Raw genomic sequence first — 24,136 nt, 5'->3', positions numbered from 1 at the left:
AGATTGCTAGCCAAAGCTTGCTTCCTTCCAGCTCTCCTCCATTATCGCCATGGCTACTTGCGCCACACATCCATCTCTCATGCTCACTCCTCCCACTTCCTCTGTACATCCTCAAGACCTCACTCCCTCGTTGTCCTCCTTCAATCCCAAACCCTTGTCTATAATTCTCTCTTTCCCATTGCGTTTAAAGTCCAGAGCGAGAATCTCTGGCAGATGGATCGACGTAAAATTTCAGCAGAAGCTAATTCTAATTCTAGGGCTTCCCGTGTCGTTGTGGCTTCTTTGGCGACGAAGGCCGAGGTTGCTGAGAGTGTGGAACAGAGGGATGATGGGTCCGCCGCGAATACTGTTACTACCCAAGCCTAAGAAAGTGAAGCTGCATTGCCTCTCAAAACGGAGAGGGTATGCGTAAATTTTGTTTTTTTTTAATTGTCTTGATTTTCTATGAATAATGGGGTTATGCAATGAATTTGATTATTGGATTTTGCTTGTATAGGTATACTTTTTAACTGAGGGAAATAAGTTTCAGAGCGTATTGCCTCTTTATAAACTAAGAGTATGCCTTCGCTTTTCTTCTATAATATTTGGACCCTAATTTCGCTTATTCATGTGTATTCTCTTTTTTGGCAAATTATAATTATTGTTTCGTAGTTGGCTTTCAAACTTGCTATCATGTAATTGAGATGAATATGCAAAGCATCGTCATTACACATTCAGAAAGCTATTAGGTGCAGTTTAGTGTTGAAGGGAATGGCTGGTTTTGTAGGTCTTAGGCTTTAACCTTAGTGCTGTCAATTGTCATTTGCCGAAAGAGAAGTAGTACAGGGTCTTGCGGTGCCTCCTTTATAAATCCTACTTTCAATTTCATTGATTTTTACCCAGAGTTTTGGATTAGTCTTATAGAATGCCATACGTTTGCGCTTGACTTGTATATTATTCTCAATGAATCATGGGGGAGTTGTTTATTTTCATGTTCTTTTTTGTCTTGTTAATTAAGCTTTAAGATTTATCTACATCGGTCTTACGCAAGTGGTGACTATAATATATTCACTTGTCAACTTGGAGGGGTAATATGCACTTCTAGACTTTTTGGTTGTTCTTATGTATATCTCACAGTCCATGCAATATTTTATATTGATTTTCATTTTTCGACTCTTGCATACTTCCAAGAGTTTCGGCTTGTTGCCAAAATTATCTAAAAGTCGTTTTTGTTCTCTTTTAAGCTCAGGTGATTGTTGTTTCTTTGAATTTTTTTTGTATTTGCTATGTTTTCCCTTCAAGGCTAAATGTTTTTTTGTTGTCTCACCAGGTGAGATATAAGAGGTTGTTAGAGGTTCATGGACTGAGGGAGAGTATAAAGGGTATGATTTAAAGACGGCAATATCTTTACTAAAAACAAACAGCAAATACAAAATTTGTAGGAACAGTACAAGCCCATTTTCGTCTCAACATTGACCCTAAATATAATGACCAACAAATAAGAGCAACGGTGAGTTTTCTGCTCTTTGCTTGATTTTAGTATCTAAATTGTGAAGTTCTTATAAATATAACAGTAACACATAAATTTTTCCTCTTTCTCATCAAATCGTAACAGGTAAGCTTACCCAAGGAATTGGAATGCCTCTCAAAGTGGCTGTTCTTACTCAAGGTACTCATGCTTCACAAGTGTCATTCTTTCCTCTGATTAATTCCAGTTTACTTTATTAAGCGGTGGACATTTTGCCTTCTTATATACTCTTTCCAAAAAAAGAAAAATATAAATGAGCATGTATAAAATCTTGTGTGTCATGACGTGCTTAAAGTTCATACTATCCTGGATATTAGGGAATTCTCAAAAACAGTAGTCAGATAAAAGTTACTGACTTGCTGCTTGCATCTATATTTCTATCTTGTAACCATTCGTGTTCCAAGGGCAAAGGATAGGCCCCTTTTCATACAATCCTATGATTTCTTTTAAAATATGAGATTCCTTATTAACAATGGCTGGCATGATGCAATTATTCCTTGTGTGATGATGGTCGCCTGTTTCTTTTATTCTGGGAAGCTCTTCCCACTTTCAGCCATCCAGATATAGTCCTTTGTGAACGATGGGTCACCTGTTTAAGCCTATGCTTATTTACTTGCTTTGGAGGGTTTCCATGCATCTATTTGTCCTCTGGGAGAAATGTTAATTTGTAAATAATCTTTGCTCAATAAATAATTGTAGCACTGTAGTTGCTTTTTCCTAATCCATTCCTCTTAATTGTAACTTTGTTAGTGTTTTTTCAGTTTGAACTTCACATTATAATGGGATAGTTTTCTGTCGTTTGGGATGAAGCCTTTTTACCAACTCACATAATTAATGTTAAAAAAACACTTACCTCCCTGAGTCTTATGTTACCTTACGCAAACAGTGCCATCATTTTATAATTACATTCTACAAAGACCTCTCCCATACTTGGTTTCCTGGGATTATGCGTGCGTGTGGGGTGTAATTTTTCCTTTTTCCCCCTCAGGGAATATTGTTGACGTGTTTATTTAATGCTTCTAAAGATTTCTCAAAATAAACATTTTTTGAGTAATTGACTTGGAAATAATGATCTGGATGCTGCCCATCTAACATATGTGGTATTATGGTATAATGGGTTGAGTGAGCATCAATTCTAGTGACTTGTTAATGAGGCCAGGGTTTCTGTTTTAGCCTTCCAATAAAAATGAAAAAGGAAAAGACTGATCATATCACGAATCATGGCATACTCTTAATATTTCCAACCAGCCTTATTGCCACTCATAATTCATAACTTATCTAGGGGAACAGTTCGATGAAGCAAAAAATGCGGGAGCAGATTTGGTGGGTGGAGTGGACCTGATAGAACAGATAAAAGGAGGATATATGGAATTTGATAAATTGATTGCTTCTCCTGATATGATGCCTAAGGTGCCTTCTCTTCCCAATGCTAAACTTCCTCTCTTTCTCTTTTTTTTTTTCATTATTATTATGAATATACTTCAAAGAACGCATTGAATAATGCTGCCTTGAATTTTCAGTAAGTAATCTCAATGGTTGGTCCTGGCAAAATTATTTACAAAATAGGCTCCTGATGTGAGCTGAAATCCACCTGTTCAGTTGATCATTCTTCTGGTTGTTAATGTAAAGCCTGCTAGGTTCTTTATTGCCCACCTGTTTTCCAATGACGTAAATATTGTAAACAACATGATATGAGATGCAACCCAATTGATTATTGTTTTCAATACAAAAAGCTTTGATAAGATGCTTATCTGCTGCTCATTATGTTGTAATAAACCTTAGTGTGGGGTTAAGGTTAATTTTGTGATGTGATGTAAGTCATTTTTATTACATACATAACATCTCTCCCTAGATTGAACTTTTGGTAATTCTGTAGACTTCATTTAGAGGTGGATTATTTATTTTTCTGGAAACTCTTATAATTTTCAATGATCCCTATATCAGATTGCTAGTCTAAGTGAAATTCTGGGGCCAAGGGACCTGATGCCTAATCCAAAAGCTGGGACTGTAACAGCCAATATTCCTCAGGTATATTATCCAAAAGCTTATGACATGAAGCAACTCTTTTATTTTCAAAAGCATTTACTGAATCAGAGTGCCTTGAATTTTTTCTTTTTCAGGCTATAGCAAAATTCAAGCAAGAAAAGATTATATACAGAGCAGATAAACTGGAATTGTGCATTTGCCTTTTGGAAAAGCCGACTTTTCGGAGGAGGAACTTCTTGTAAACTTAATTGCTGCAATAGTATGTTCTAACCAACCAGAGTTGCTTGTGTTTATGCATTTACTCACAAACGGGGTTTTGAATTTGATTGATTGTCATAATTTTTTCTTAAACAGAAATCAGTAGAAGCAAACGACCCTCTGGTGTTAGAGGTGTCTACTGGAGAAGTGCACACATATCAGCAATGGGACCTTCTATCAGGTAAACATCAGACAGATGCTGGAAGCTTCCATCTAATATCTGAAGTAGGAGTACACCTGTAAATGCTCGTTTTGCTTCGTTTTAATAAGCTCCCTGGGTTAGGGCCTCTGATCTTGCACCAAATACCTGATCAGTCAAAAGATGGCAAGAAGTGACATAGAGCCCAGGGACGAACATGGAGATCCTTTGGTGGTCATACCTATGTTGGAATCCGACCCCAAAAGTATGCACGCGGGATAATTTCTGACCCCAGGGGAGGATAATCTTGTATTTACTTCACCGCTAATTTAGTGAATATTCTTTGTTATGCCATCATCAAGTTATTAATCTTTGAATCTATGTATAGGTTTTGACCATTTTCTTCAGCTTTTTCGCTGCACTCGTCACAATTGGTGTAGGAAGTTAAACTTGTATCCTTTTCTTTACCATTTTGTATTCCAGTGTTACCAGGTTCCCAGAATGATCTGTCTTTCCAATAGTCAAAGTGCATTTAGGGAGTGTTTGGATGAAACCAAACCATGGTTTGGAGAATAGCTTCTGGAGAATAGATTTTGGGAAAATAGATTTTGTGAAGAATAGATTTTGTAAAAAAGTGATTTTGATAAAGTGAGAGTGTTTGGATAGTTGTTATTAGAATCATTTTTTATATGTGCAAATTACTAAAAAGGGTATAAGTTAATATGATAATTACATAAAAGAGAAATTTTATAATATATTTTAATTTGAAAAAATAAAATTGTTATATGTATTTTTACTAACATAATTAATAATATATAAGATAATATAATTAATAAACAATTAATATGTGTATATATATTTGATTTTCTCGGTCGAACAATCTAATCCAGGCGGAAAGGAAAAATGATAACATTTGCTAACAAAGCCATGAAAACTAAATGATATTACTATTTTTTTTTTGGGTCAAAGGGAAAACTAAATGATATTATATTTAGAAAATTGGTTCAGCTTCATTAGCGTTCCAGCAAGAAACGAAAGTCCCAGAGTCCAAGCAATGGCAGGATCAAAGGCGTCGACAGGTGAACAGGCGTGAAACAATTCTTGTGGGTATTTTTGTCAAATAAACGATTGGCAGCTTCTGACACTTAATAATCACTCATATGACTCATTTTCAAGCCCAGAAGCGAAAAATTCTCACTTTTCGATAAACCATGGTTTCACTAGTCAAAACCAGGTTTTCCCTCAAACCAGGTTTTGATAAAAATGAGGCTGTTTTGGATATCACTTGGTCCAAACCATGGTTTTGACTCTCAAATCATAGTTTTGAGTGATATCCAAACAGGCCCTTAGTCTCTGTCTTAATTTTGTAACGTGTTTTTCAGTCCTCAACTCCTAACATCACTTGTGTCGTGATAACTTTTTTATAGCTGTTTTAAAAGACTAAAAAAACCCTTGAGAATGTTTTGTTATAATATTTAAGTATATATATATTCTTTGAAGGAGAATCAATTCCCTTTATTGGGGCAATTGAGGGTTTTAGAGTTGAACTAATGTAATTTTCCTTTTCTTGAATCGTTAAAATTATTGCTAAATTTCGGAATAAGATGGAAAACAAGGGCTGTATCAATTTGGATTAGAATACAATACCATAGCTTAAACCGTATAAATGAAAACGAAATAGGATCAAATCAGCAATGAAAAATCTCTGTGGATATCCCAATAAGTGGATGATTACAAATCCTGGTATCCAAGTTTTAAACTTGAAAATAATCCTAGGTCTAGAAAATCATCATTTTTTAAATCATTTAACTTGTAAACAATGTAACTCGTTAATAAATTTTTCACGTTTTATATTCATGTGAAACTCAAACAATTGTGGCAAGGACAAAGCCATTGCAGAATTCATCGTAAGCTTGAAATATTCCCCCAAAACCTGTTAGCACTTGGATTATATTTGAAATTCAATATTTACAAAGGGTTGTGCCATTTGATCAAAGATGAAAATTACATACAAAATTAAATATTCCTAATGGATCAATGAGCCAAAAGCACGGTCGTTTCAATACAAAAGATTAAAGATATTAAACAGAAGCCATGACCAATGAGAAGTACGCTTAGACTTCTCTCAGCTTTGATTCTCTAACATCAACCCTGCAATTTTCCCCCATCGATCACCTTCACCCCAAACTGATTAACAGATAAAAAATCTCACGTCAAAAATATAATAAGGATAAAAAATTTCCATAAGCATGCAGATTTTTTCAGTAAAATCCACCTCTAACGCATCTACAAAGTTGATAGCATTTGATTTCTATATACACGTTTGGCTTCACATTAAAAACCACTACAACCAAACAAGGCAGGAAGATGAGTACTCAATTTGAGAATACGAGTTACGATGAGGTCCTGATTTGACATTAACCTTTTTTATGAGAGATCCTTAATTTTCATTCTCCCAAATTTAAAAGGAGTCTCCCATTAGGTTCCTTTTAGCTTCAACTAAAAATACCACTTGGCATTTTTTCTATAGCAATTTCAATTGTGATACAAAAGATGCAAATTTAAAATACCTTGGTAGTTACAATTCTAACACTACAATTTCTACCATGATGATGTGAGATGTCCAAGAAGTAATGGTCAGAGAACCATCTAGCAGAGGTAAATTTACCTTCCGAGACTTTCTCAATCCAAGGCCCATTCATTACATTTAAAATACTGCACACTTCGCTGTATTCCAGATCCGGTAGCAACTTTGGGGTAAGCAAAAAACATCTGCATCACATTTAAGGCACTTCATTATTAATTACACCAAACGTTTAACGTAAGCAGGTGTAGAAAACATAATCAATTCATGGCTGAAGATAGGTTTTTGTGTTCTGATAAGATATAAGCTTCAAGACCTGCTAGCTCCATTCGGGGTATCATTTCAGACAAAACTTGAATGCAATCTTTTAGATGGTTGTCATCAGGTTCCTCATTAAAATCATAATATATGAAGGAGCAAGGGAAATGCCAACATTCTACTCAAATCAGGATAGCATAAAAGGCAGAGAGCTGCTATCCCCTATTGAGAAGAGTCAAAGAAGTGGTGGAGTAGGGGAAAAAAATATCCACACTACAACTAATGTCTTTTATAGGTAAGCAAGATAATAAACTGTAAGCATTCCACCATTATTTCATACAGATGCTAGTTTAGCAATGCAAAGCTTTTATTCCATCTATCATCCGAGGCTAATACTTGAAGCATTTTCCCACCCTTCAAAAATTAAAGCATTCTAATCAAGAAAAACAACCACAGTTGCATTTAGCCTCCGCAGCAAATGCATCAGAGAAGAAAATTATGTATAAGCACATACTTTTCTACATATGGTGAACCGGAAAAAAATTATTGGTGGCCCTCTTTACTGCATGCAATCTAGAACCTTAAAAACACAAGAATGACGAATGCTCTTGCCTTATCATGGCCATACAAAAATAATGCAGGGGAGGAATCGATTAATAGTGTTAGTACTTACTGTGGTGTATTTGGCTGGCTGGCAGCTCTCACTAGTTGCTGGAACATTTTCCTTTCATTTATTGGGTCCATGCCTGAGGGAAAAAACATTCTTAACAAACGTCTCAGCCTATAGAGAAATTACTTCAAACAGTAAAAGAAATTACTTCAAACAGTAAATACCTTGATTAATCTCATCAACCACTCTAAATGGGCAGTTGGTAAGATCTTGAAGAGAAACAAGATAAAGAATAGTAGAAACTGATCGCTCCTGAAAAATACGTCTCAAAGTACATTAAGAGAGAATATCTTTATGAAAGCATCAATGTAATTAAAATGAATCATTCTGTTATACCCCTCCAGACTGATGGTGGGCACTCAGAACTTGAAGCTGTCCTGTTGGTCTGATGATATCAAAACATATATAGGGTGTAAGAGATGGCAGCATTGGAATAGGGAAAAAGGCAATTCTGACAGCATAAACAAAGACAAAGCAATGGACAGTTCGAGAAAAATCCTGTAATAAATGGATATTACTCCAAAAATAGTATGCGAACTATGACCAAAAGGTTACATTTGGATTTCTTTGTAAATCTCAGAAGGCAGAAATCAATTACCATAGAATTAATTTCTACATGCAAAGCTTACGTCTTTTAGAAGGAAGAAAGAAAGCATTCCTGCAGAACTAATGCAAACTGGGGAGTGAATTACAAGTTTTCCACATGCATCCATCATAAAAAGGGATTATTCTTTGGCTAGACCTTAAAAGGGCTATATAGAAGAAGCCTAATGGTTGTTCACCATAGTTCTTAAAAAACAACAGACTTTGGATCTCATGAATGCATATGTTCTACGAAAATAAATTAATAAGGTCTTAACACAGCAGTCACCTGAACTTCACTTTTATGAGTATCCCAAACTGATCAAAGTCCACATCACGCTCATCTGGGAAGGGGAGAGAACCATTGAAGGGAAATTGAACCAAGAAAACTAGTAAGACCTCTTCAGATTGGCTAAGTACATACCAAGTGAAACTTCTCCTGCAACAGCCATCTCCTCGAAATTACGACTGAAGGTTTCATTTATCTGGGCCACAAGGTTCCTCAACGTTGGAAGCCATGTCCCCTGCAAATAGCTAAAATGTTGGAGCTTCTATCATGACAATTATATCTTGTCAACACAGCCAGGCACAGACAAAAAGATACCAGATGAGTGCATCTCCAATTCTATCATTACTTGGTCTTCCACATGGGATGATTTGCTATTCCTTTTTTTAATAAAAAAATTATGTTTAATATTATGATTTAACTTTCAGCGTTCGCTTTTTATAATGATAAATCATTGTTAAAGCTCAGGAAGAAGCTAAGAACCAGGGTCTATTTGCTATAAACATAGAATACGTTAATACATGAAAGGCAGACTTAGTTGGCAGAGAATAAGATATCCGCCAAAACTAACCAAAGTGCGCCAAGGAGGATTAAACAGATATAACAAAGCAAGCCAATTCATTGTATTTGCTACCTTAAAAGGACCATGGTTGATCACCAATCAAAGGAATACTGAAATGCATCCATGAAACCATTGCTAAGGGAAGGAAACTAACGTAAAATCTGCAAACGCGAATTCATGAAATCTGATTTACTCACCTTTAGGGTGTCTACTTCAGCTAGACACCTACTTACTTCCTTTTTATCTTCTTCAAGTTTTGCAGCTAAAGCCCCTATCTGCTTGGTGATTACAAATACAGACAATCATTTAAAATTGGGAAAAAAAAGAAGAAAAATGGATACAAAAAATCACCGAAATGATACCTGACGTTCACGGTTCTCATATTGTTCCAACACATTATGATTGACAAAAAGTATAGAATTGGCTTGGGAAGTGGTGTCTTGGATTGCAGCTTCCAAATCCTCAATAGTAGTGGGCATCTAAATAAATCATATCAGACAAGTATTAGCATGCTTTTTGCCCAGAAATTCTGCATTATGACAGAAACTACTTCCATGCTTGACACCAATGTGACAGGCTCATGGGGGATCATAAGCCACGCAATGATACATGCAGTATCTACTATATAAAAATAATGGCCACCATTGAAACAGACAGTTAGAAAAGCAAAATATATGTTTAGAGTCAGTGCCTATACATAGGGCAATATACCAACTCGTAACTCAGATTACGTGAATAATACAGTTGCCTATCCAGTCCCTAATCCCTCTGTTTTCTATCTCTTCTGTTAACATGTTATTCTCTTTTCCACCGAAGTTCCCTCTCTTTCTCTCCCTATCCATCTTTCCTCTGTCCGAATTACACTTATATAACATTGGTAAAAATTCAAACTGCTCAAGGGCCTTCACTTAATAGTGGGGCTGTAATGTTGACATGCATACTTAGCATAACAACAACTAAACAATCCTGCAAACAAATCTCTAAACATACCTCAAGAAATTCCTTCTCAAGATCTGGAGTGATGGGAGCAATTGATTCAGCACGCCTCAAACATTCTGAAAGCAGCTGTCGACAATTCTCAGTCTCCTTCTTGCCTGAAGTAACCAAAAGGGAATTGCAAGTCACACATGGTTTAAAAATGATGTTAAAACAATTAATCTGAACCTTCGGAAAAATTTAAAAATCAATGAAGGATCAGTTATTTACAGGATTCAAAGTGTAAGGATGCTTGCAAACCAAGCTTCTCGTGCTGCTTCAAACTGGCCTCCGACTCCCTAATCTAAGACAATTGAAAAGGAAAGGAGGTTAAATAAGAGACTTTGCCATATTATACTAATATTAAAGCACCAAATATCCATAATTTGACATATCAAAATGTACCAAAACTTAATATTCTGGTGGTACAAATTCCAAAACTTACGGAATTATCTTTCATTTTTTCTTCTATTTACGGGGAATATTACTTTTATTGATCACCAATATACAATATGCAACATACAACATACAACATACATAATTCTGCTCAACAGTGAAGATGGGTTGCAAATCAATCATCGTTACCAGCAGTTAACCCCCACCCCAAAAAGCAAAAAAAAGAAGAAGAAGGCAATAGTAGCATTGGGCAACTGCGACAACATCTGGGTTCAACATCAATGGCTACTACGCTCAGCAGCAACAAGTTCAATGGCATCTCTAATTATGCAATGGTTTTTTTCCAATTTTTTTAATTAGAGGTTATCTATGTCATTTAATTATTTTTTCCCTTTTCTATCCTCAGACATTTTTAATTTTTCATTCATAACAAACACATTCAAATTAGAAAATTTAGACCAATAGAAGGTTGGTCCCAATAACCATTCCCTTTCCCGTTTTCATTATTACCAAAAAGGGCATAATAGTTGTGCCAACTGCCAACATATGAGATGATGTGACTGAGTTGTGGACAGCCACACCGAGATAATTAATTGATAAAGTTCTTGATGATTCATGAAACACAATCTAATGAGCAGTGATTGTTATAACGTGCATTTTTATGTCTAAGTTTGTTTTTAATACTCCTCCAGTCCTTAATGTAGGACATAATTGTTGAGTTAATTTTGGTCCTAAATTCAAGAGCACAATATTTCCTAAATTACCTCTATTGATACTCCTTCAACCATAATCATGTAAGAGAGGGAGGGAGGATATCAAGAAAGAAAAAATATATCATATTTCTTATAATTAATTAATTTACCTAACTTCTTTAATCTAATCAAATTAGTTAAATAAGTCTTATATTGAGAACTGGAAAAGTATAATTTTACTTTTACAAGTTAGAATTTTCAAGCATTCAAATAGTGCAAATGAGTGACAGCTAGTAAGACAGATATCTTCCTTGCTTCCAGCTGCCTGTCTTCAAAAATTACCTCAAACTACCCAGGCCTTTTGTTTGAAAGCTGTCCTGAAGAATTGCTTTAAAAGGACAAATAAGCAGCTTAAGTAATTAATTACCTTAGCATCAAAGTCAAGAGTAGCCAAATGTTTTTCAGCATAACTCCGTCTATAACCAATTGCCTCAAGAAGTAGGTTCTGTCATAATCCAATGGAAGAATAAAGAAAACAAATATTTTCAAGATATTTCAAAGTAAATCATTCAGAACAAGAATACTCAATTCTAATTGCATTAAGTCAGTTTAAACCTGCACAAATGACAATATGAAAGGATCAAAAGACCTATCCTAAATCACCTTAATTTTGATTGCATTATGGAATCGCTGAATATTACAATTTCTTGCTTGATCAGTCAGCTTAGCAATAACCATATCCATATCACCCTCCACCGCCACTGACTCTAATTTCCTTTTCCTCAGTTCTAGGATCATAACAGATTCAATCTATTAGATACATATAAAAATATTAGCAAACCAACCAATCAAGAATTTGATTCCCACTAGCCTCATTCTTCATAATTAAATTAAAAATCCACCAGAAACTAAGTCTGAATTTTTTTCCCCCCAAGACAATAAGGGACCAAAAGGTTCTCACATGCAGAGCGTGCTAATGATATTTAAAAAATAAATCATGGATCTTCTAAAATCTCAAATTTTTGAGATAATGCGGTCCTTGATGAGACACACACAGAAAGCAAATACGACACTCTCCTATACTGCAGCATGCCAGACTAAAGTGATAACAGTAGAGGAGAGGATAAGAGTAAAAGAGCAATATTCAATTCAACAGACACCTAATACAACCTCCAGTACCTTATTTATAGACTACTATCCCCTTCCTATTTATTTAATTACCCCTAGTACTACTATTACCATATGTCCCTTAGTCACCTACCAATAGTGCGCATGATATCCCGGCGCTTTTCCTTCTCTTTAAGCACAGTAGTGTTTATTTCATCCTGGAAAGATTAATGCATTACGTTTGAGATCAGCGTGTGCCTTGCACACAGATTTTGCTTAACATCAAACATATTATGTTGCACAAGCACTTGAAAGGAGAAAACCAGTAAAGAATGAATTTTCTCTTGCCTACCCGCTGTCTGCGGAGATTAGCTGCTTCATTGCTTAGGCGTCTCTCCTCATCTTGTAATCCTTTAGAAGTTGCTTCCAAGGTTTCTATAGATTCTTCAAGGTCCATTCTGTGACACCTCAGCTTCTCGATTTCTCTAGCGTCTATATCTGAAAAGAACAGTAGTCAGGGTGGGTAAGGGCCAAGAAACTGGCAGCTTAAACAACTCTACAAAATCAATATATTGATTTTGGAAAGGTGACATGAGTGACCTACTGTATGAAAGAAGTCTCGAACGTTGTACTTGTTCAACAACTCCTGATACATGATTCCCATATCTAGATTTAGACCAACGATAGTGATTATCTGGAGTCCAAAAGTCAAAAATGCCCAATTTTTGGACCCAATCTGCCTTCTGATCAGTTTCTCTTGTTCCAATATACTGAAAGCAAATAAAAAGGCAATCATATAAATTGTAGGATCTGACTCAATAGACCAATATAGATATCCTAGGTTTATGCTTGTAAGCAATAATAAAAAACAAATACATACTGAATGATCCAGACCAAACTGTCCAATCAAAACCTCCTTAACAGCTGTGGGAGCATCAAAAACTTCATCAAGACGTGAGTAGATACCAAGAGTACGCATCTGTTGAAGTTACAAATTATCAGGGGGAAAAACAAAACAAAAATTAGTAATCGTTGTTTGCGAGAAAAATGTGTATTGCATTGATTCTGAATGATAAAGTACACCAAATAAATATACAGAAGGAAAGACAAAGGAGTAAAAACTCGTTAATAGGCCTAATAAATGCTAATAAACCGTACAATAACGAAGATATTTCCACATTCTTTTAATGGAGACAAAAGAAAAAGACTCCAGAAAACTTACATCTTCAGAAATTTGAAATGGCTCTCTCTGACTACCATCATCACCAGTATAATTTAATACTGGAACATCAAAGGAGCTCAGACTTTTTACCAAAAGGTCCCGATCACCAGAATCTTGAGTAATGAAAGACTGGATCAAACAGAACCGAAATAAATAAAAAGAACTAGAAATTAAAACAGACTTCCTCTAGAGGCGTTAAGATTCTTATTAGAAACATGAAGAAGTGGAGGTAAAAGGTCAGCTCTGTTTATCCTGCGAGATTGTCCTTATTGGTCATTAACCAAGTCATTTTATTCAAATAATGCCCAGTAATGGCAATTCTGAATTCATTTCAATGTGCAAGATAGTTGATTTCAGCAACACTGGGATGATTAAAGTTTAAAAACATAGTTAATAGCTGTAACTAGGATAGAGGGAGGCACTGACAGTGACAATAGGAAATTTTTTAATTCATTTTGCCAGAAAATGTTTACTCACAATCTCACCAAATTAAATAAATATTGACACCTATTTCTATTTTTAAATAAGTTTGATTCTTCGCATCCTCACAGTTATGTTCTCCTCGAGCAATTGAAGTGGTCAACTAGTTAATAAAGATAAGGAATAGCATCATGAGACTAAGACGTGTTATCAAAACCAAGAGAAGAAATGAAAAGCATTAAATTATCTTTAGACGACATAATACGGAACAGCATTCTAATGAGAAATAAAGGGTACCCTCCAGATGTAATAAGGAACATGACCCTCCAGGAAGGCAGCATGAGTCTGCTTTGCGACATTAACCTGGATTTGCAATCAACAATGTAACAAAGACTTGTAAAAAGAGCCAGTCATTCCTATGACCATATGGCTGATTAAACGCACCTCCAGCAGTACAGGACCATAAACTTCCTTATTGAATAAATGGCGATTATCTTGCACCCATTTATAAGCTTCCATTACTTTCTCTGCCCCTGAATCTCGTAACGCATGCAAACACTTAGTATTTTTACTATCCATCTCCCTCAACCTGCAAATTCACATTAAATGGAATAGCCATACACGTGTTTACAACAGTAATAAAGCAATTCAACTTTAAGCTGAATTCTACCTGTCTATACACTGTGCCAATGATGACTTTTTCTGATATAAAAATTTGTCTGTTTCTGACTTCTCTAGCCTCTTTTGAGATGCAGAATTTTGCAAGTTCAAAATTTCATCTTTTAGTCTTTCCTGAAGACAAATGCATGTGGTTATAGCATTATAAACACAAAATAACAGGGATTTAGAGCTTGCTAGATTCTATTCTTTATTTTGACGTTCTTAGAACAATTCTGTAGGGTAATTTTTCAGAACAAGTTTCGGGGAAAATTTTTTTTAAAGAAACTGTTTGAATCATTATTTTAAAAAACACGTCTAAAATGGTGAAATGAAGGGTGAAATAATAGTATGCTTTATTAGCATGATTGTCATTTAAGAAAATACAATGTTCTCCACTTCTTTAATTTTGTACAACAAAAAGTGACAAAATATCAGAAAGATGTTCTGATATATTTTTTTTAGAACAAATTTTTAACTTTTGTTTTTCAGAACACAACCAAACACATTTTCAAACATGTTTTTTTTTCCCAAAACAAAAAAAGTTTTGAAAACAGGAGGCCCTAAGACGTATCTACCAGGGGCAAAAGTGGGTAGTGGTGCATTCATTGTAATCAGAATTAGCTAGTAGTACTTAAATGTAGAAAATAAAAGTAGATATTAAAATTAACCCTGGAGAAAATAAGATTGAAAAATTAAATGCATCAGTATATAAAAAGCAAACTAAAAAAATGTATCATCAATAGCTACCCCATCCATCACTATTAAGATGTATCATAGCAATTTCTTTAAGCGCAATTCAGAATTTTGAGCAGAAGGCAAAATTATTAAGAAAAAGAATGAACATGATGAGAATAGGACATTTTTCTGTGATAAAGGAGCAAGACCATAACAATTTAATTAAAGGGGGAAAAAATTTAAAAAAAAAAAGAAAAAAGAAAAATTATACAGCTAAACATGCGGCAAAGCTGTCAAATCCCTTTGCAAAAAAATGGCTTCTCTGAAGTTGAGATCCATGAATTTCTCTGAAATTTTCCTTTTTCAGTATTTTCTTTTCTTTTTTTTTTTAAAACAAAACATCAAAAACCTTCTCTTTCTTTCCAAAAAAGGCAAACTTCAGGAGATTTATGGATCCTCAACTTCGAAGCATCCATACTCCTGAAAATAAGCCCCAGACATTATCATTGTCCATGAGACAAACAGAGGAAAAAAAAATCTCAGAAATTACAAGCATTCTACTCAACTTAATGTACAATGTTACAGCCGTGATGTTTGAATGGGGCACTGACAAATTTGGGGGGGGGGGGGGGATATCTTGAAGGAGCCAACTATTGAATACTATAACTATCAACTGGAAAGACCAACTCACAATCTCTTCCTTTGGAGGTTCATAATGAGGCAGATTCTCCAGTTCACGTTCAGCAGCAGCAAGTTCCTCCTTAGCCTTTAAAAATCTTTGCCGACAAGTTTCTTCCTGCCTCCTCAAGTCTTCCATTTCATTGTATTTTCCTTGTAATTCCACACCCTATCATTAGTAAACAGTCATTATAACTAACATGAGAATTGAGATTCACCTCACAGCAAACTAGACAAACCCACAAGTAGAATAGATGGGAAAAGACAATTTTTTTAACATCCTTCTCACCAAATAGAGTCCTCCAGCAAATGCAGTAAGAACAAAGACGCTAATAGCGGAAATATGCATGCTTTAGGTTTAAGCATGGCCTTTTGGTTAAACAGGACAGGTCAGGCAAGGCTCTTGATAGGCCCATAGGCCTATTTTCAATAATTTCATACAATTCGTTTAAATGATATTATAGTACATGTAATATATATTATATTTATACATATAAGGGAGGAAGTGGTATGGTTGATTAATATAACTAAAATAAAGTTCTAAGATAAATTAATAAAATTTATATTTTATTTTTATTTACATATAAATATACCACCTAATATTATTTGTATATATAAATATGATATCGAAATATAAATGAGTAAGCCCACAATTCCTAAATGAAAGAGAAAAACTACCAGATGGTTTTCTTTCTCCAGAAGTTCCATTCGCTTCATGGCATTGCCATTTATAAGGCTGGCAACCTTTTTACATGTTGCATCCATTGCTGCCTTGTTCTTTTTCTGTTTCCTGCAGCCAATTAATTAATAGATTATACAACCATAAAAAGGGATTCTTGGCCACACACTAACATGCTCAGGGTACAACTGTATCAAACATCAGAAAGTTTATGTCCTATAAAGGTATCAAACTCAGCTTAATATTCCACATTTGACAATATCATCAGTATAGGATAGTTAGATATGAGTTTCTCTCAATTCAAAGATCTAATTCCTTTTAGTCCCAGGATTAACCTCACTAGAACGATTTCTCATTTTAAAAAAAATATACCAGAACAACAAACATAAATTTTGTTGTACAACACCCAAAAATGCATTTAAATCCTATCTCGAATACATATACTCGAGTTAAAAGAAAAACATTTAATCATTTTACACATGCTATTCAGAATCTAGTGGCATGATTTAGAACCTTGCATTTGCCTACGGAGCTGAGAGCAATTCTTGTTCATCTATTTTCAGGATTCTAGGAGTATAAAAGAGGTCTAGGAGAAATGTTTCGGGTTTGCTATTCTGCTGTACCTTTGGGTGGGACATAACGCCATTTTCACACAAGAATGATATCAAATATGAAAGGGCGTTTGTGTACCTGATAGAATAGAAATAGAAAAAGAGGGATAGAAGAGAGATTCAGAGAGGGAGCGAGACAGGGGAAGATAGGAAGTAGGCAGAGAGATTTAGAGAAGACGGAGAGAAAACAGAAAGCATTACTGAATAGTGCACTGTGTATTCCTGAAAATCAATATATCGTACTATTGGATACCCTTTCATATCTATTTATAGGCCTAGGTTGAAGTATGAAGTGCCTGACAACTAATGCCTACTAACTAATGCTCCTAACGGTTAGTAACCGTTTACAATCTTTAAAATATTTGAATTTATTTACAATTACACATCAATACCCCCCTCCCAAAATGATCCTTGCCCTCAAGGATCAGAAACAACAAAATTACAAACAATTACGCCAAGGACTCGGGCATTAAACTCTGAAAACAGCTGCTAGAAAGTGTAGCAATAGTTCTACAGTTGACCCCAAGAGCATTTGGATCAATCGTCCTCTATACCACATTAGAATGAACAAATGGATGGGGGCAAATTGAAAAAGTAAAGCCCATGTGAGAAATTGCCTTATCAATGGGCTCATGCAAATGACTTCGGCCTTTTTAGATGACCCATGAACCCATGAATCAATGATGGATGATAGCTGGCTTCCACTTATGACATTCAGTTCGTAGAATTTCAAGAAAACCCACTGCAACTTCAAAGAAATAAATGCCAGTTGTCTCCTTGACTTTTCAACATGAGAAATATACGGCCACGTATTCAAGTCCTGGTCTGTACTCGTTTTCGCCGCTTGGGAAGTCTCACTTAAGCACCAAAGCTGCAGGAAGTTCTGCGTCTTCGTCAAAACATGGCCGACACGAGGAGGAACAGAAATGAACGGTGAAGGATAATCAAAGATAGAAGTTGACAAGGAAGAAACAGAACATAGCATCGAAGAGGGAGCTGACATAAAAGGTGATGGTGCCAAGCTTGGAGATATACTATGCAACCCACTCTGAAATTTCCGAAGGAAGGCAAAGCTTGAAGTCATATTGCGCGACCCAGCTGTCACTTCCATTGTGTCCATTTCGTGCGAAGGTTCTTGTACGCCGCCCTCAAGATCGAGTCGCACAAACCCATCAATTGCAGTGGCAGTTTCCATGTACTTCCAAATCCCTAGGTTGCGAAGAACAAAGGAAAACCCATGCGTTGTGATCCCAACTCCGTTCGAAGTCATCCTCAAATCTTTGTGATGCATTGTCGCACCCGAGACTCTAAAGCGATAGCCAAAGGAACTTGTGGTTTCTGTTATTGCCTTGGGTACGTCTTCGATGCTTATAGCTTCTTGGGTCTTTCCGGCATTTTCTTGCCCATCTTCAATAACGCACCGGGGAGCCTTCATGAGTCCGCCACTACGAACTTCAGACGAAACAAAGGCAGAGGAAGCTTCTTTGCAGACGCTCAGGCTTACGTCTGTGCTCCCAGCCTCAGACGGAAGATCCTTCTTGACGTTAATGTCACGTGCCAATAGTTCTTGGCCTACCTTGAACTTGCCGTCACATTCTTCTTGGGTGGGTGATGCATCTGGCAACTCATAACACTCTTCTTGGGTGTTGTTCTTCACTAGCAGCGGCGTCATCTGCTTGCTCTGGACATCCAAGGCTTTTCTTGCTTTCTCGGCTTGCCATTGCAAGCATATCTCTTGTGTTCTTGCAAATGATCGGGCTTGACGCATAGTACTTGGTCTAAATAGTCGAACCGAGTCAGCGATTTCTTCCTTCAATGCAAAAACATATGCATCAATGAGGTAGTCTTCTGGTAAATCAAGTTTGGCGGAGAAGAAATCAAACGTATCGTTGAAGTCAGCTACCGAGCCCTGTTGTCGAATGTGCCGTAGCCGAAGTCGTTCTTCCATAATTCTTGTCTGGCCACGAGTAAGTACCATAAACCAAGCTAAATTTTGTGGGTAATGCCGAGGAAAGACTGGCTCTGGATACCACTGATAGAATAGAAATAGAAAAAGAGGGATAGAAGAGAGATTCAGAGAGGGAGCGAGACAGGGGAAGATAGGAAGTAGGCAGAGAGATTTAGAGAAGACGGAGAGAAAACAGAAAGCATTACTGAATAGTGCACTGTGTATTCCTGAAAATCAATATATCGTACTATTGGATACCCTTTCATATCTATTTATAGGCCTAGGTTGAAGTATGAAGTGCCTGACAACTAATGCCTACTAACTAATGCTCCTAACGGTTAGTAACCGTTTACAATCTTTAAAATATTTGAATTTATTTACAATTACACATCAGTACCCCACAACGCTGGTGAACATGAGGTGTCCACTTTGAGATTGGAACAGTTCATTTATCGAATTTTGGAGGTTTTGACAGGAGTAATGAAGTTAAAAAATTTATGTCAGGATGCAAATTATGCCACTGTTTGGGATATTTAAGCAGTCAGAATGCTCATGCGTTTAATTTAAAGATACACGATTATGTTAGAGTTATTTAGTACATGATTGTTCCGTGGGTACTTTTCTTGCTGTACCCCCGGTTTATTTAAGAGAATTACAGTCAGATTTATAGTAGGATCCAAGAGTTCCAAGTGGGCTAGCGTTCATGGTATAGTGAATCCAAGACCTTCATTTTTAAACAGCTAGATGCATTCAGACTTTTGCAACCATGCAACTAGGAACTGACATTTTGTTGAATTAAACACCAATACCCATCATTCCTATACTGAGATATTGAACACTCTCATTCAGCAACCAAGCTTACTAGAGGATATTAAATTTAGATATTTAAGCAGAATTATGATTATGACTGCTAAGCAAGGTCAACATACTCGATAGGTTCTTTCAGATCATTTAAAATCTTTGCAGCTTCCTCCATCTTCTTTTTAGCATCATTTTCACGTTCTTTAGCTTCCAAGTATTCAGCCTTCTTCATATCATATCTAAGCCATGGCACTTTCTTTTCATGGACTCAACCTACATAAAGAAAATAAAGGCATCAGATATTCTAACCAATTACAAAAACAATAGAATGCAAGGGAAAAAGACAAAAAAAAAAACCAAGATAAAACCTTTTTAAGTAGTTCATCCCTTTGACGGACACGTTCAACATCCTTCTCAAGTTCAGCATTAAGGTCCTTTAGCTGTTTCAAAGTTTCTTCATTTTTCGTCACTGTCTGAAATGAAATAGAGGCAATTGCTCTTAAGTTTCCATGCAACATTTAGTTTCAGGTATATGTCTCCATTCCATATGTAAAAGTATAGTTACCAGCTCAATTTGCTTCAATGCACGGCTTTTATCAACAAGAGAACGGTGAATGATTGGAAGTTGGGGATCACCAGTAGCCTTTTCAGTCTCCTCCAGAAGTTGCACAGGAGTTAATTTAGCAAATTCACAGACCCTGTCCTGGGGTAAAAACTATAAAATACAATGATACCAAGTTAAACAAAGAAGCTAATATTAAAATCAACTAGCAGAATATTTGAAGCAACAAACTAACAGTACCAAAAAAATTAAAATCCTCAAAAAAAAAAAAAAAACATACAATTGTGAGATTTGATGCATTTCAGATACACTAGTTCAAGAAAACACAATATTAAAGATCAAATCACTTCATCATTTTAGTCTAGGTTTGACTATGGGGCTGATTATTTCAGTCTATAACCTCACTGGATCAATTCAGGACTCCTAACTCTAGTTTTTACAAATATAAAATTTCTAATTTCAATCCTAAGGTTAATTTAGGAAATTTTACATGTCAGATCATGGTTGCATATGGGTTGAGAAATAGTAGTGCTGTTAAACAGCAATCGGAAGGGGGGAAGAAAAGATAGAAATAGGGACAGAAAGATATAAGGTAACACTAAATTATTCATTCAATGGGTTAAAAAGTGATGCAATGAGAAACCCAAGGGCTATTTATAAAGCCTTAATAAAAAGATAAAATTAGATGGGTACCAAAGTGGGATGGGGAACCCTACCCTAAAAGCTAGCTATTGAGGTGAGAGAACCAACCCACTTAAATACCCCATTGAGCCTCCCATGCTACCAAGTCTCCATCGTAATCTAAATATAAACTTATCTATAAAAAAGGCCTACTCCTAAAAGAGAATCTACACAATCTTGTAGAAAAACCCAGATATCTTATCTATATTTAAGATATTCCTACGACAACCAACAAGCTCCTGGTTGAGATGATAAGAGGTCTCACTCTTGTAAGAAGGAGAATACAAGTTCAAATCCCAGAGAGCACACTTGTTGGGAGAGTTTTAACCTTAATGCTCACAGCCAGACAAAAATTAGTCTCAAGTGTAAAGTGACTTGAAGATACTCTGAATTACATCAAAACATATATATACATATTCCTAAGACAAGCTAACTTGCACGAAATAAAGATAATAATGAAACAAAAACAATCATAACTAAATCCTAAATGATTCAAGAAATAAATCCTAAAAGATTTTCTTCTGTTAGAGACCTTGAGATATCCATCACCCCCAGGGCTTGAAGGAACTCTCATCTAGAGAGGTAGAGAGTTGGTATGACTCAAGCAACATGGGAAATGGTTCCCAAAAGAAATACTAACACTTAGAAATCATAAATTAGCACCTTAAGAGTGACATACGCACAAAAGACTCAGGAGATAGCAGCAAGTGCCACCCTTGGCATATGGGCAAAAGACTCGAGAGATGGCAGAATGCTTCTTCACTTCTACACTTACATCTACAAAATAGCAAGAAACCTAAACAAGCCAATTATCAAATGCAACACTACTAGGCAAAATCCCAACTTGAACAGCAAGATCATCCCACTAGAGAAACACCACAATCACTTTAGAGAAGATCTTTTGGGCTTTACAAGACAACCCCCACATAATTACTTTGTATAATGCAAAATTACTTAAAATAAGCTAATCCGAAAACACACACTAAAATGAGCAATGCAACATGTTTAGAACAGAATTGTAGAAATTTGTAATTTAAAATTAAAAATGCATCAATAAAACGCCTTGATTGCTGGTCTTTATACGTACTTGGGTCAAATTATTAACTTGGATGTTAAACCGTTGAATGACTTCCATCACATCCTTTTTGGGCACTACTTTTCCTGAAAGTAATACATCAAAATAGCAAATAAATATTTCACTACGTTAGTTAAGTTTCTTGCAAGTATTTATCAACACTCTTTTACCAGCACATGCATTTTTTTCCTCTGTTTTACTTTTATGACAAACCAACACTCAGCATAGAAAAATAATATAAGGGGGAATATCTCCATTTTTCTTAAGCAGGATTTACTAAAGAAAAAAAAAGTATAAAAATAAATAAAAAGTACATATTGACACCACTTAAATACATTGTTAGTTAGTAGTTACTAATTGCATAAACCTTTTCTTGGTTTTCAAAAGTAATATTCAAAGCGGTCGCTTTCTCAAGTCTGTACCTAGGAAAAGTTTCAAACTCAAAATCCATAACCAACCAATTTTGACCTTTCATCCAAGTTAACCTCAATCAAGAGGATCAACTACTCATGTCAACAGAATCATAGCATTCAATGAAATTAGTAACGTACAAAATAAAATAGAAAAAAAAACCTACCATTGAACAACCATTCAGACTTGTTGTTAGTAGTTATTTTCCGAATAACAGTGATATGCTTATCTTTACTATCCCCTCTCAATGTAATCTTAATACAACCTGATTCTTCTCCCCGCTTCACATATGATCCAATACTTGTTGCTCGTCCTAGCAGCTGCAAAAAACAAAGTCTCAATCCTAATGTTCTTTGGAGAAAAAAAAATATTGAGATTCGAATTTACGTGCTAGCCTGTATGAACCAACCTGAGGCTCACCCCCCAGACCAAGTGCAATGGCACAAACAAGAGAACTCTTCCCAGAACCATTGGGTCCAATAACAAGATTCAGACGAGGACCAGGTTTACATTTTAGGTAGTCAAAGGTCATAAACTTAAAAAGCTCGATCTCGATAATGCTTCCAGGCATAAAATCATCTTCTCCCCTGAAAGAAAGAATAAAATTGTCCACTTAGAAATCATATTACAGACCTTTAACGATATCCATTTAGAAACATGGTATTCAATGATTGTGATTATCAAACAAAAAAATGTCAGTTTAATTGATCAGATTTCATAAGTAAAAGTGTGCAGGGACGCCGTGAAAGATAGAGCATGGCCCTGTTCAAAAAACAAATACTAAATGATGGTGACGCTGATGAATTCAGATCAAGGGATGGGTAAACCATTTATTGAAGAAACCTAGGACAGAAGTTTAAAGAGGAAGAACCGGGGTTGCCCGACAACCACCACCGCACCCACCCACCCCCCAAAAAAATCAAGTTTATAACTTTAATGGTTTTAGTTCTCTTTTTCCTGCACATCTTCGCCAACCAGCCAGAAAACTGAAGAACAATATCAGTGGCACAGCCCTAACGCCGAAAAGGGTCGACGAGTAAGCAGGTTAAAAGGCGAATTGTGAGCCAGCGAATGAAGAAGAGCCGTCAGGTTTAATGTTGACAAACCTGGCAATTTTGGGGCGCTTACGACGAGGTTCAGCCATTGCAAAAAGGGAACTGGTCGCTTCTACACTCTTTTCGATTATGAAGCTTCAATATAGAAAGCTTCAATTTTTGGTTTTCTCAGAAACCTTCATGCATTCATGCACCAGTGAACCGAAGCCATGACTAGGGTTTACTCTGAACTGGAGAAAGCAAGGGATACGCTCAGACGAATGGAGAATTGGCGCCAAATTGGAACGAATTCGGACCCTGTGTCGGTTGGCAAGGGAGGGGTCGGATCTTCTCATACCTTTTGGGTGTTGTCGGATCTCCAGCTGATTAGCTGAATGTACTTCCAAATCATTAATATGTTCTCCCAATATAAAATATAAATAGGAAAAATCATTAAAAAAAAGACCATAAAATTTAAAAAATTACAAATAAAAACCCATTACAACACTATTATGAGTTACAGCAATCTTTATGAACAAGTCTTTATCTGTAATTTTTTAAATTTTACGGCCTTTTTTTGCTATTTTTCCATGTAAATATTCCAAACTTCTCTTTTTTCGATAAAAAATATTCTAAACTTCTCGAATCTTTTTATAATTTTTTGTTTTCAAACTTTT

General features: G+C 35.8%; 2 protein-coding genes across 2 annotated transcripts; one reads left to right on the top strand and one right to left on the bottom strand.

Annotated features, from left to right (window-relative positions):
* The first annotated feature begins 370 nt into the window (after window positions 1–370).
* On the top strand, window positions 371–4,378 carry LOC114740523 (50S ribosomal protein L1, chloroplastic-like). Its single transcript, XM_028928685.1, is given in 10 exon segments — window positions 371–402; window positions 497–556; window positions 1,310–1,489; window positions 1,595–1,648; window positions 2,790–2,917; window positions 3,452–3,535; window positions 3,628–3,670; window positions 3,673–3,752; window positions 3,848–3,863; window positions 3,866–4,378. Coding segments are annotated over 7 exon segments (453 nt in total). The 5' UTR covers window positions 371–402; window positions 497–556; window positions 1,310–1,489; window positions 1,595–1,617; the 3' UTR covers window positions 3,937–4,378.
* A 1,431-nt stretch (window positions 4,379–5,809) lies between these two features.
* Window positions 5,810–23,656, bottom strand: LOC114740524 (structural maintenance of chromosomes protein 5). The gene is made up of 30 exons (XM_028928686.1): window positions 23,532–23,656; window positions 22,835–23,012; window positions 22,592–22,745; window positions 22,027–22,100; window positions 20,262–20,411; window positions 20,051–20,169; window positions 19,825–19,959; window positions 16,336–16,447; window positions 15,671–15,826; window positions 14,315–14,436; window positions 14,089–14,233; window positions 13,942–14,007; window positions 13,225–13,353; window positions 12,883–12,981; window positions 12,607–12,772; window positions 12,355–12,500; window positions 12,157–12,220; window positions 11,559–11,683; window positions 11,323–11,400; window positions 10,039–10,111; window positions 9,823–9,926; window positions 9,195–9,311; window positions 9,030–9,107; window positions 8,409–8,508; window positions 8,274–8,328; window positions 7,739–7,787; window positions 7,567–7,654; window positions 7,406–7,478; window positions 6,559–6,662; window positions 5,810–6,077 (listed from the first exon to the last, which is right to left on the bottom strand). Exons 1-30 carry the CDS (start codon window positions 23,567–23,569, stop codon window positions 6,016–6,018), a joined length of 3,159 nt encoding a protein of 1,052 aa, XP_028784519.1. The 5' UTR covers window positions 23,570–23,656; the 3' UTR covers window positions 5,810–6,015.
* Window positions 23,657–24,136: the final 480 nt, after the last annotated feature.

Source organism: Neltuma alba, unplaced genomic scaffold (genome assembly GCF_004799145.2).
Source record: "Neltuma alba isolate B1F8T4 unplaced genomic scaffold, ASM479914v2 tig00003167_pilon, whole genome shotgun sequence".
NCBI classification, from domain to species: Eukaryota; Viridiplantae; Streptophyta; class Magnoliopsida; order Fabales; family Fabaceae; genus Neltuma; species Neltuma alba.
The sequence above is the reverse complement of the archived record's forward strand: the minus strand, read 5'-3'. Positions and strand labels throughout refer to the sequence as shown.

What these genes read in the sequence shown, in the direction of transcription:
- LOC114740524 (XM_028928686.1), bottom strand. Translation starts at nt 23,569, where the DNA reads ATGGCTGAACCTCGTCGTAAGCGCCCCAAAATTGCCAG. An exon ending in GTCTGAATGGTTGTTCAATG is followed by an intron (nt 22,101 to 22,591) that starts GTAGGTTTTTTT and finishes TATTACTTTCAG; the next exon opens with GAAAAGTAGTGCCCAAAAAG. An exon ending in AACCTCCAAAGGAAGAGATT is followed by an intron (nt 14,437 to 15,670) that starts GTGAGTTGGTCT and finishes ATTTGTCTTCAG; the next exon opens with GAAAGACTAAAAGATGAAAT.